Consider the following 12759-nt stretch of genomic DNA (forward strand, 5'->3'; position numbering starts at 1 on the left):
CAGCCCCACGTCGCCGAGCACTCCCGCAGCCAACTCCGTGTTCCCACCCGTGCCAGCCCCCTCCCCACGCCGCCACAGGGCTGGCAGCAGCGCCCAACACCCCCCCACCCCCCCTCCCCGCACCAAAACAGCCGGCAGAGCTCCAGGGAGGGATGCAGAAAGGATGGAGCAAGGAGAGAACGGCAGCCTGGCTCTGCTCTCCGGCACCCACAGGGCGCAACCAGCCCTGGTCTCACCCACCGCTGGCGGCAACGCGTCTCCCACCCCGCCAGGCTGGGGCGGACGGGGTGTCAGCAGGCAGGAGGGTGGGCAGTGCTCCCCAGGAGAGCTCCTGGGCTGGCACTTGGCAGCCGTGGTGCGGCGCAGCGAAGGCTGGAGGGACCCGCACGGCTCCCCACGGGGCTGGGAGTTTCGCCAGGAAAAGCAGGTTTATAAATAGCGGCTTCAAGAGGCACGAACGCCAGCGGCACAGCCCACAGTTGGGGTGAGGTAGGGGCTGGGTGCCCGCCCCTCCCCAGCACCCTCCTCCTGCACCGGGAAGGATGGTCTCTTCCCTTCATCGCCCAGCTGCCCAGGACCATCCCCGCTCTCTAGGAAGCCTGGAGCTGGAGGTTTCTGCATCCCATGTGCTGCCTGGGAACAGCCCTGCTGCAGCTGGCCTGGCAGCCAGAGCAAGGCAGCAGAGCCGGCCTCAGAAAGACCAGATGGAGGGATGACCACCTGCTCCATTCAGGGGCAAGGGGAGACAGAGCCCAACAGCACCTGGCTGCCCAGTCGGGCCAAGGGCCATAAATTTCAATGTACCACTTGAAACCACATCTTCATAAGCCCCCAGAAGTTTCTAACTCCTCCTCCTGCCCCTGCAGAAACAGCTGTCCCAGTGGTGAGGCTGCCACTTCAAACAGAAGTTCCATGGCACGATGCATTACACCGAAGGGGCACATTCCTGCCACATCCTAACAACAAGCAAGCCCCTGGAGGGGAAAACCAACTTTCATCTCCATGGTAAGGAGAAGAGCAGCGAGTCATCAGAGGAGAACCCACTTCTGGTAAACACAAACCAGCAGAACAGACACCCCTGCGCCTGCAGAGTGAAGGGAAGGACATGCCCACCGGGGAGCTACCTGCCAGGCTGCACAAGGAGGAGATCTTGATAGTGCTGCCCAAGGGAAGACATCAAGAGGTGACACGTCAGAGCAGCCCCATCAGCAAGAGAAGCCTCTGACAGGCCATGGAACACGTGACGCTCCTCCTGCCACACTTGCTTACCTTGATGTAGGTGTCAAGGGCTGGGTGGACACGGTTGACTGCTAGATGGATGGACAACGGTGTAGTGAATGGGAAGGTCGCCATCACCACGTGGCTGGGAGCAGGGAAGGAGAAGATCTTGAAGCCGTACTTCTGGAACCGCTTGATCTGCTCTTCCGAGGGCTTCGCATCTCCCTCGCTCAGGATCCGGCCGATGGCAAAGCGGCACTTCTCTGGAGGCACCTGATTGACAGGACAGACAGACAGCATCAGAAGAGATCAGCCAACACCTCGACCAGCTGAGCAGGGAGACAAGAGGCCACCAGGAACCAGGGCAAACACTATGGCCTGGCATGACTGGACACACCAAAGCCGGTGCCCACGCGATGCTCCACCAGCGACAGCTCTCAGCCCAGTGGGGAAGGTACCGCTCCCCTCCGTGGAGGGCAGAGAGCTGAACCCCACTGGGCAGCTCACCCAAACCTGTGCTGGGTCACAGCCACTGCAGAAAGCGTCTCTCCTGACCCCTGAGCAGAGACCCAACCACTGAGACATGCCCAGGACACCCCTGCAACTCCAGAGAGGAGCCCCCAACGTGCCCAGCTTGCCTCCAGGGAGGTTGTCCTGCTGGCCACCTTGTCCCCAGCAACTGCCTGGGCGTACGACCCACAAGCACTAAGCCACAGAGAAATCCAGAGGCTCCTGGGTGCCTCCTAAGTGGGACACTCAGCCTGGAGCACTTTTAGGGCTGGGGAACCCAAGGCACACAAGACCTACGTGCAGCCACCCAGGTGTTTGCAGTAACACAGACCCACCCACCCCCACCCTGGACCCCAATAATACACAAAAGATAACACGTGCTCTCTTTCCAGACTTGGGGGTGCCTCCTGTTATGATGGGGGCTCCAGGGCTCCCAGCCTGGTGGGGGCGGTGCTCAAGGCTCTGCTCCCAGCACAGTGTTGGCCCACAGGACTCCCAGCTGGCCTGGGCCATGGCTTCACTTCTGTTTTTTAACAGAATCCACATGTAGCCATGGCACTAGGCAGGAACACGGCAGGGGTGGGAGCCCCCAGCAACTCCCAGTACCACAGTGTGCTTTCCTGCTGCCGAGACCAGAGCCCAGCTCCTTCCTTCAACGCCAACCTTTGTTCCCAGCAGAGCTGTTGTCTTTTCCACCCCCAAAGAGATGCTGGAAGGAGGAGCTGGCAGGCAGAGACAAGGCTCCTTCCCTCTGGGCACAGAGGCCTGAGAGAAAGGAGCGTGGGAGGAATGGGGGGTAGAGGGGGCACCAAGGGAGTGCTCGTCCTCCCCCAGCACTTGTTCTCCAACCTGCTGGATGATGACATGATATGGCTGCTGGCAACTCTGAGTGGCCACCAGATGTGCAACTCTGGCCACTTTCTCCAACCTCTCCTGGTGAGGGCTGGAGAAGCCAAGTCTCCAAATTCCTGCCACAGGAGGCGGTACAACTCACCAGGAAGCCGAAGAGTGAGCAGCAAGACAGACGGACACCCCAGAGGCGCGCTGACATCACAGCACTCCGGGAGGATGATGGCAGAGAAGGGGTGCACAAGGCGCAACAGCTTGCCATCCCCACACGCCTCCGGACGCAATCTCTGCTCCCCACTCCCCAGCCTCAGCCCTGCTTTGCCTGGGCGGCGTCTCCTCCTGCGGCACAACCACGGTGCACCGCGCTCCGGCTCCAGCCTTCCCTTTGCCCTCTGCATCGGCACGGCGGGACCATCCCGGAGGAGGAGGAGGATACGAGTGGGAAGGGACCAGCTGCAGCCATCGGGCTGGGGACCGGTGGAGCTGGCGGCTCGCTCTTGCCCTCCTGTGCTGCGAGAGGGAGCTGCAGACAGGGCTGTGCCGAGCGGCGCTGGTGGAGCATCACTCGTGGAGCATCACTGGTCGGGGCTGGGGAGAAGCAGGGCAGTAGAAGATATTCTATGGAGAACGGCGCAGAGGAAGGGAGGAGAGAAGGGGAATCTAGATTAAATTCCCTTAAAGACCCAGTCTCTGCTTAGCTCTGGAGCACTGGCAGGCCGGCCCTGGCCCCAGCGCGGCTGCCAGACAGGGCAGCACCACCCGGGTCGGGTCCGTTCGCTTCCTCCCTTCTCCCTCTGTTTTTCACAGTGTGCAGCCCCCACGGGCACCTTCTCGAGGGCAGTAGCAAGGCTGATCTGCCTCCTCCCTGGCCTGGAAGTCCCACCTCAAAGGAAGGAAAGACACATTCCAGCCTTTCCCAAAGAAGTTTGTCCCTTCCAGGTGGGCAGGTGCTGGCCAAAGCCTCTGCTCCCCCAAGCCCCCCACAGAGAGGTTTTGGAAATGATTAATTAACAAATTTGGAAGCTTCACTGAAGGAGCAAAACCCATTCCTGTGCTCAGAGAGCCCTTCAGCTTCCTCCATCCAGGGCCTGGGCACACGCTGGTCACTGGGCACGCCAAGGTGTGGGCTGCCAGCTAAAGGCCCTATAGCACGTGCCAACAGTGAGCAAAAGCACTGGGCTGAGGCTGAGTGCAACCCCCCTGCCACATCCAGCCCTTCCTGAGGAGTTATTTTTGCTCCTGCCAGAAGTGAGAGAAGGAGGGAGAGGTCCTCTGGGCTGCTAAATATTAAATAAAAAGGGAAAGGGGGGGGAAAAGTGCAAATTAATATTAATAGTGTCCATTAAAACACATAAAACACCACTGGCAGAGGATCTGCAGCACTCAGCGAGCATCCTCGTGTGAAGGCTGAAGAGTCAGGACCAGCACAGAGCCCCAAGGATGCTGGTGATGGTGGCTGCCCCAAGGCCCAGTGTGACCCCAGGGCCACCCACATGCTCCAGGCCACGGGGGTCCCTCCAGCCCTGCACCTGGCTGAGGAAAAGGGAAGCACCCACTGCTTGCCCCCTCTGGCATCCCTGTCCTCTCTCCCAGCAAAAGGCAGGAGTCTGCCAGCACAGCAAACAACAGCGCTGGCCCATGCCACCCACCAGCCTCATCCTGTCACAGCACTGAGGGCACAAACCCCTCAAGGGCAGGGGGCCAGACTCCAGGGCCTGTCCAGCCACGGCCCCACCAGCACCCAGCCAGGGACACGGCGGGACACAGCAGGCAGCGAGCACGTTGTGCTGCCTGATGACAAAGGGTCTATTTTCGGTGACATGTCAACATCCATGGAGGGTGTCCAGCTCCAACCAGACCAGCCTCTGCCAGAGGGTGCTTCACTGAGGTCAGGAGAGGACTGAGAACAAGAAGGAAGAGACAGAGGTCATCTCTTCCTCCCAGGGAAAAGGCAGCCTGGGTGATCGATTCCACCCCGTTGGACCTCAAGGATCAAGGAGCCAGCAGCACACACCACCTCCCTCCTGTGCCATCAGGGCTGCAGTGGGTTAGGAGCATCCAGGGGCACCCCATGGGACACTGGGGTGCTCAGTGCCCAAGCCAGCATGCCAAGTATGAGCACTGCAGCCCCTGGCCAAGCAACCCACCCAAAACTGGTCCCTTCTTCGCCTCCCCAGGCACAAAGCAGCTGCTGCCCATCCCACCCCAAGGACATTCTCACTCCCAGCACCCTGCCTGTTGGTGAGATGCAGATCTCTATGGGAACCAATTCAGGAGCCACAGGTCAGCCTGGGGAAGGTCCCACCAGGCACCCCAGCCACTCCAGCAGAGCCAGGTCTCCTGCTTGTGCTCACAGGCGTTAGGTGAGGGGAGGCTCCTGCCACAGCGCGGAGCCCCACGGCTACAGCTGAGTAAGCTGGGACTCTTCAGCCTTGAGAAGAGAAGACTAAGGGGGGACCTAATTAAAGTTTATAATTATCTGAAGCAGGGGATGCAGGGGGAATCAGCCAGCCCCTTTTCACTGGTCTGTGGGGACAGGACAAGGGGCAATGGCTGCAAGTTGGAGCACAGGAAGTTCCACAGCAAGATGGGGAAGAACTTTTCCCCAGTGAGGGTGAGGGAGCCCTGGGACAGGCTGCCCAGGGGGTGTGGAGTCTCCATCTCTGGAGAGATTCCAGCCCCATCTGGATGCCTATCTGAGTGACATGTCCTAGGGAGCTGCTTTGGCAGGGGGGTTGGACCCGATGATCTCTTGAGGTCCCTTCCAACCTCTACAATTCTATGATTCTATGATTCTACGATACATGGGGCAGGGCCCCTCCTGCCTCTGGAGGTGGCTGGGGCTGATGGCACCTGCCCATCGTCAGGAGCACAACTGGCCCTCCCAGAGAAGGGCAAGGTCTGCAGGGCTGCCTGCCAAGCTCTGGAAGGCAAGTTAGGCTCCTGGCACAAGAGCCAGTCGTGTGGCCTCCAGAGCTTGGCAGGCCTGGTCAGAGAGATGCATTACAGGCTTCATTGGCCCTCAGGAGCTTCCAGCACCCTCCAGGCTCACCCCACACACATGCAGCGACCAAAGCCTTTGCTATGCTCATCCTGAGCACCACCTGCCCAGCAGGCTCCAAAAGGAAGGCGATTCCCCTGCCCAGCATGATCACCACAATCTCCCAGCTTGACCCACAGACCTAGGGCCACAGACCCATTGGGACATCCAGAGACCCACATGAACTCACCCCCATCCTTCACAGGGGCCCCGCTGCTGCACCCCGCAGAACCCTGCTGCTCACTCACACACAGCCCCAAGGTGTGCACACCCCATTCCAGGTCAGTGCCCCGTCCACAGGCAAGTGAATACAGGCCCCTCAGTGGGGGCTGAATCCAGAGGAACCTCCTCAGTCACAGACCCCAAGCCAGGCCTCCTCAGTCACAGACCCCAAGCCAGGCCTCCTCAGACACCAGATGGCAGGCAGCCACACTGGCAGAGGTCTTCCCCTCCTGAGAGGTGTGACCACAAAAGGACTCCAGCAGCCCCACTGCCTGCTCCAGCCACAGGGTGAGGGCAGAGACTGGTGCTGCCAGGGAAAGCACTGCCTGTGCCAGCCCCAGTCACCACAAATACCCTTATCAGTACCCATGGGCCACAGCAGCACCAGCCTGCACCTTGGCTTGGCAAACAGAGCAGCAGGGCACAGCACCCAAGGAGAAAAGGTCTGCAGGGCAACCCCAGGCACAGCCACATCATGCCCCTGGAGCAGGGCAGCACCGAGCACGGGCTGAGCCCTGCTGACCCCACTGACTGCCCCACTCCGTGCCCAGAGACACTGGGGGAAGAAGCAGCAGCAGCAGCACCAGGGTTCTCAACTCCTGAAGAGTTGAGACTTTAGGGTGAGGACAAGGACACAAATTAGTGGTGGGGGAATTGGCCACTCTGACCATGTGGGCTCTAGGTGCTCCCTACAGCTCCCATCCCTCACCCCCTCCAAATACGACACTTCCTGGGGACAAAAGCGCCTGAGCATGTCTAGCTGAGCTCTGCCCAGCTCATGCTGGAGGGGAAGTCACCCTCCACCCTTGGCCACGAAGAGGCACTGCAGAGTGTCTCTTCTCTGCCTTTCCATGATGCAGAAGCAAAACTGGAAGGTAGAGATAAGTCAGTGTGTCACACGGTGGCTGAGAGCACCGCTGAGCACAGCCAGCCCAGTGATTTCTTGCCTCTGCTATCCTCCTGCCACAGAGCTCCAAGAAGCTGCTCAGCACTATGTTTTCATGGACAACTTCCCCCTAAGCAGGTCCAACCTGTGGAACTACCATCTTGGAAGCAATGGAAGAGGGGCAGGTACTGTATGGCCCACAAAGGTTCCTAAAGCAGGGCTGGCCACCCCGGAGCAGAAGCACCAGAGCAGAGCTGTCAGCCCAAGTGTGGTGCCTGGTGCCAGCCCCCAGCACACACACAGGGCTGCTGGCCACCCTGCCATCCCTCCCCCCAGCATTCCTCCACGGTCACACTCGCTACTGCAGAATTACTGGGGAGCCAGGCTGTCTGCCACGGACAAATGCCATTATCTGGATACCCCAGTGCCACCCAGCATCAGCAGCCAGCAAGTTCTGACATGCTTTTCTTTGCTCCTTGTCCTGGACCAGAGCACTTGCTGTGGGGCTGGCAGCCACAAGGCAGAGCCCTGGCTGCTCCTCTCAGCACAAAGAGCATCATGGAGTAACTGTTTCATCAGACAGGAGCCCTCAGCACACACCACCTGAGGCTCCAGCAGCAGCTCCCAGGGGATGCAAGGCCTGCAGGGAAGCTCAGAAATACACAAGAGCACTAGAAACAAGAGGAGGAGAATGGACGAGGACACAGCAAGCTGAAAAGCCCAACTGCTTTCAACCACAGAACTGCAGGTGTAGGAGTCCTGACTGTGCTTTCTGCAGCCAGGGTACCTGCCAAGGAACCCCTCACCCCTGGGCTCACAGTTCTGCTCCACAACCAGACCCGTTATCCTGCTGGTAACTTGGGATAAGTCTCACCCAATGCCTTCTAGCTACGAGTTACTCAAGAAGCCACCAGCTTTCAGCTGCCTTTCCCCACAGAGCATCCCCTGCAGATCTGGAAGACCTTGTGAAACCCAACGCTCACCTCTGCCAGCACCTGAAATCCAGGCAGGGAACGACCCTGAGCCAGGAACCCTGGCTTGGTGCTTGCTCAGGGGCACCCCTTACCGTGTGAGGGTTGTCGTAGTAGACGCCGATGGAGCAGAGCTTGGAGGAGATGCTGCAGCCGTCCGTGAAGAGCTGCCCGGACTCGCCGTAGGGGCCCACCCTGAACTTGTAGGCCAGGGTGATGTTGCCGACGGGCGGGGAGCCGGCGCTCACAACCACCTCGGTGAAGAGCCCCGAGTAGACCGCGAACCCGAAGACGGTCAACAGCAGCAGGGCCACCAGCGCCGCGATCAGCCCCAGGAGCACCCAGTCAGACAGGATGGAGGCGGGGTGCTCCATTGCTTCCTGAAGGCGCTGCTGGCGAGAGGAGGGAAGGGAAAAGGAGGGGAGTTAAGCTAGCACTCGGTCAAGCAATCGCTCCCCCAACTATTTCTCTGCAGCAAAGCACACCCCCTTGCAACTCCTCTTTATGTGGGAAGCTTTAGAGAGGGCAGAGCTCCCCCCGAAACCTCCTGTATATTAGTCCCATGTTGCATCAGCCTGTTCTAATTGGTCACCAGGTAGAGATTACACTGCTCCAGCACCCCTTGGGAGCGAGGTGGTTATGGAAGGGGGGGGTGGGTGGAGAGCCATTGTCCCCAGTTCCCAGCTCCCCAGAACCAGCCACACCGCTCACATCCACCCTTGCATTCAGGAGAGAACAAAACCCACCCCAGGAGTCCGCAGCAACAAACCCATCAATGAATACACAGCACCGTGCTAAGGATCAGGGCACCATCATCAAATCATTTATCATTTATAGATACCAGGCCTTATGTTGTGACCCTTTGAACACAGGCATCAGAGGCCTCATCAATGGGGGCAAAACCACCTTGACCAACAGGATCATCAAGGTGCTCCCCAACTGCTACATTGTCCGTCAGGATGACTTCTTCCAGTCATGAGATTAAACAGGAGTCAGGGAAGACAGCTTTGAAGAGTGGGATGCATTGGGACTCCTTGGATACGGAGGCAATGGTGAGCACTGTGTGTGTGGAGTGAGAACCCAGTGAAGGTCTTCTTGTTCCCAGGGGGTGGCCGTTACACCAAGCTCTAGAGCCAGCCTCCAAAGATATCTATATTTTGGGCACTGAAGGCTTCCTGCTTCAGAATTACCAACCACTAGCAGACCTATTTGAGATACACTCCCACCTGGCAGTGCCATGTGATGGACACAAAAGGAGAAGGACCCGTAACCACGCCGTTCCCAACCCAACAGGCCTTTTTGATGGACGTGTCTGGCCCACATACTCAAAGCCCAGGGAAGAAATTGAGGACAGCGGTGTTGATGTTGTTTATTTAGATGGACAGCCCCTTTGCCAAAGAGTCTAGAAGCCTTTAACAGCCCAGACAAGGAGCATGCTGGTGCAGTGCTGGGCATACAGAGGGGCTCAGGGTAAGACCTGGCTAGAAAAGGCATCCCCACCATGCTCAGGGCAATGAGCTACCACTGTTCCTTTTAGATGTTGGGGTTTTTTTAACCTAAAAGAGTTTTTATAAGCCCAAGCAAGGCTTCCTGTTTTGTTTGCTGCCTTTTCTGTCTCACGCCGGCTGCGGGACAGCAGCCTGGCGAACGCCTTCCCCTTGTTTTCCCCCTCCCAGCACAGCTCTGGGGAGCACAAGAGGGTTGTTTGTGCTTCATTGTCCCTGGAAACACAGCGTGGGGCACCCAAGGACTGGCTGCCACGCTCCCCGGGGGGACTGCGATGGGGGCCGGGTTTGAAAGCAAAGGCTGCAGTAAACACCTTCCCCTCCGTGTCACGAACTCGCTTCACACCCCCACCACCCCAAAAAAAAGGGCTGTTCAGAGAGGCTGCTGCTCACACAGCTTCATGGTGAGAGAAAAGCCACATCCTGGCAGGAACCCGGGGTGCCTTCGCCCTGCCTGACCCCGGCCTGCAGAGCCGCTCCACTGGGCTGGGGTCCCGCTGGGCTGGGGTCCCACCGGGCTGGGGTCTGGGGTCCCGCCGGGCTGGGTCCCGCCGGGCTGGGGTCCCGCCGGGCTGGGGTCCCACCGGGCTGGGGTCTGGGGTCCTGCCGGGCTGGGTCCCGCCGGGCTGGGGTCCCGCTGGGCTGGGGTCCGGCCGGGCTGGGGTCCGGCCGGGCTGGGGTCCTGCCGGGCTGGGGTCCCACCGGGCCACGGCCCTGCTCGCCGGGAACAGCCCGGCCAAGGGCTCCCGGGGCACGGAGCCGGCTGCGCTGCGGCAGGAAAACACGGGCACCGCTGCTCCCGAGGCCAGGGGCTCGGCACCCGCAGGACGGGCGCCCCGAGGAGCCGGGATTTCTCCCCGCAGACCCCGCGGTCGGACAGGCGGGCACCGGGCAACACGAGAGCCGGCAAAGCGGCAGCCAGGGAGACCCGCCGGCCCCGGGGCCGGCCCCGCTCGGAGACCCAGGGCTGGGGCGGGGCTGCGCGCCCACCCCGGTGCCGGCCGCGCCTCACCTCCCGCCTCCGGCCGCCGCAGCTTTCCTGCGGACGAGCCCCGGGGCCGGCGATGCTCGGGGAGCCGCCGGCGCAACGCCCGGCCCGGGGAGAGAGGCAGGGAGGGGGGGGGGGCGGTTCCTCCTCGCTCCGGGGGCTCCTTCCCTGCCGGCGGCCGGGAGCTGAGCTCGCCCGGCCGGTAGGCCGCGCCCCGCCGGTGCCGGGGCCTGGGCGGAGGGGAGGGTTCGACCCGAACGGCCCCAACAACTGGCCGCGGCGGGCGGCGCGGGCCGGCCCGGGCGGCGCTCCCCGGCTCCCAGCAGGCCGCGGCCCGGGGCTACCGGAGCGGCGCCGGCCCGGACTGCCCCGCCCAGCTTGAGCATCCCCCGCGCCCCCCGCCGCGGGGACCCCCGCCCCGGTGAGGGCCGGAGCGATCCCGGCCCCCGCCTGTCCTCACCCGGGGCTCGCCGGTGACGGCCGGACCGGAGCGATCCCGGCGCTTCGCTCGCCCCGCCCCGCTCCGCTCGCGCGGGGCCGCCGGGCCCGCCCCGGCTCCGGCTGGCGGCGGCTGCGCGCGGGGAGCGGGGCGGGGGGGGCGGGGGGGGGACGCGGGGCGGGGCCCCGGGGGGGGCGGGCACCGGGGCGGCCCCCGCGGTACAACGTCACCGCACAACGTCACGGCATCACCAGGCTGGAAAAGACCTTTAAGATCACCCAGTCCAACCATTCCCATCCTGTCCTGACCCACATCCCTCAGCACCTCATCTCCCCATCTGTTAAACACACCCAGGGAAGGTGGCTCAGCCCCTCCCTGGGCAGCCTGTGCCACAGCCCCACAACTCTGCCAGGGAAGAACTTTGCCCTCCCATCTGCTCTGACCCTGCCCTGGGGCAGCTTGAGCCCATTGCCCCTTGTCCCATCTCCTGTCCCCTGGCTGAAGAGACCATCGCCCACCTCTCTGCACCCTCCTGGCAGGGCAGGGGAGGTGGGGAGAAGGTCTCCCCTCAGCCTCCTCTTCTCCAGGCTCAACACCCCCAGCTCCCTCAGCCGCTCCTCAGAGGATTTGCCCTCCAGCCCCTTCCCCAGCCTGGTTGCCCTTCTCTGGACTTGCTCCAGGACCTCAATGTCCTTCTGATGGTGAGGAGCCCAGAACTGGACCCAGCACTCAAGCTGCAGCCTCACCAGTGCCCAGTCCAGGGGCACAATCCCCTCCCCAGATCCGCTGGCCACACTGTGTCTGACACAAGCCAGGATGCCCTTGGCCTTCCTGGCCACCCGGCCACACTGCTGGCTCATGGTCAGTCACAGTCACCCCACACTCTGCCAGCAGCTCTCCAGCCGCTCTGCCCCAGCCTGTAGCGCTGCTCAGGGTTGTTCTGTCCCAAGCACAGGGCTCTACACTTGGCCTTGTTAAACCTGATCCCATGGATCCAGCCTGGCCAGATCCCTCTGAAGAGCCTCCCTACCCCCAGGCAGATTGACACGTCCTCCCAGCTTCCTGTCATCCCCAAACTTGCTGAGGGAACATTCAATCCTTTCACCCAGGTCACTGATAAAGCCCCAGCACCGAGCCCTGGGGACACCACTGGTGCCTGGCCTCACGCTGGGTTTGGCTCCATTCACCACAGCTCTCTGGGTCCAGCCACCAGCCAGTGTTCTACCCAGCGAGGCTGCGCCTGGCCAGGCCGGTGGCAGCCAGTTTCTCCAGCAGAACACCGTGAGAAATCCCTGGAGGTGTCCAAGGCTGGGTTGGATGGGGCCTTGAGCAGCCTGGTCTCTGTAGAGGTGTCTTGATGACCTTTGAGGTCCCTTCCAGTCCAAACCATGTGATGATTCTGTGGATCACAAAGGCGTTTCATCCTCCTGGTTCCCTTGTACTGGGCAGGAGCAGCTCCAGCTCAGCACACGTCCCAGCTGAATGGCCCCAGAGCTTCAGGGTCCATAATGGCCAGAGGCTCCAGTTAACGGGCTCCTTCCTTCAGGCTCTGGACAGATGGGTGCCACGATGCACCAGAGGCATCAGCCACCTTTCATGCCCTGACTACAAGGCCTGGCCAGGGCGGTGGGCAGCGCTGCTCATCAGTGCCAGGGCCCTTCACACCAAATGCAGGGAGAGTTTGGAGCAGCTGCTTGCAAGTTCCTGCTGTCCCGTGGCTGGGACTGCTGCAGCCCTGCTTCTGCCCCTGCTCCAGCTTTCCCAGTCGGTGCCCAGTTGGAAGGGAGACCAGCCAGACAGCTCAGCAGGCATGGACAGCACCAGGAGAGTTAAAAAAGTGTTAGATGTTTGTTTCATTCAGGGGTTCGGGGGCTTTGGCCAGATGTTCTTGGTTTTCTTTGTCCTTCTCTCAGCCCAGGAGACCCACCACTTTTCCATCAGCTGAGCTTTATCACCTGGGGGGAACCACACTGACTACCCACTGCAGACCCACAGAGCTTCAGCCAGCTCAGGAGCTGGTCAGGAGGTCTGTGTTGCACAGCCCTCACCACCCCAAGCTCCAACACCCTGAAGATGACACTAAGACTGGCAGGAGTAGCAGAGGGTAGGCAGGCTCTACCGAGGGACTGGG

The 12759-nt window shown here is 61.3% G+C and overlaps 1 protein-coding gene across 2 annotated transcripts in view; it reads right to left on the bottom strand.

Annotated features, from left to right (window-relative positions):
* Positions 1-10738, bottom strand: part of TEX264 (testis expressed 264, ER-phagy receptor) — a 41175-nt gene extending 30437 nt beyond the window's left edge. The window contains exons 1-3 of one of the 2 annotated variants that reach the window (XM_084269615.1): positions 10650-10738; positions 7792-8088; positions 1270-1491 (exon numbers count right to left, since the gene is read on the bottom strand). In XM_084269615.1, coding sequence (XP_084125741.1) covers positions 1270-1491; positions 7792-8070 — 501 coding nt within the window. In that variant the 5' untranslated portion in view covers positions 8071-8088; positions 10650-10738. The remainder of the gene's footprint in view (positions 1-1269; positions 1492-7791; positions 8089-10649) is intronic. The other variant, XM_084269616.1, reaches the window with a different exon arrangement.
* Positions 10739-12759: the final 2021 nt, after the last annotated feature.

Source organism: Gallinula chloropus (assembly GCF_964237585.1).
Source record: "Gallinula chloropus genome assembly, chromosome: 12".
NCBI lineage: Eukaryota > Metazoa > Chordata > Aves > Gruiformes > Rallidae > Gallinula > Gallinula chloropus.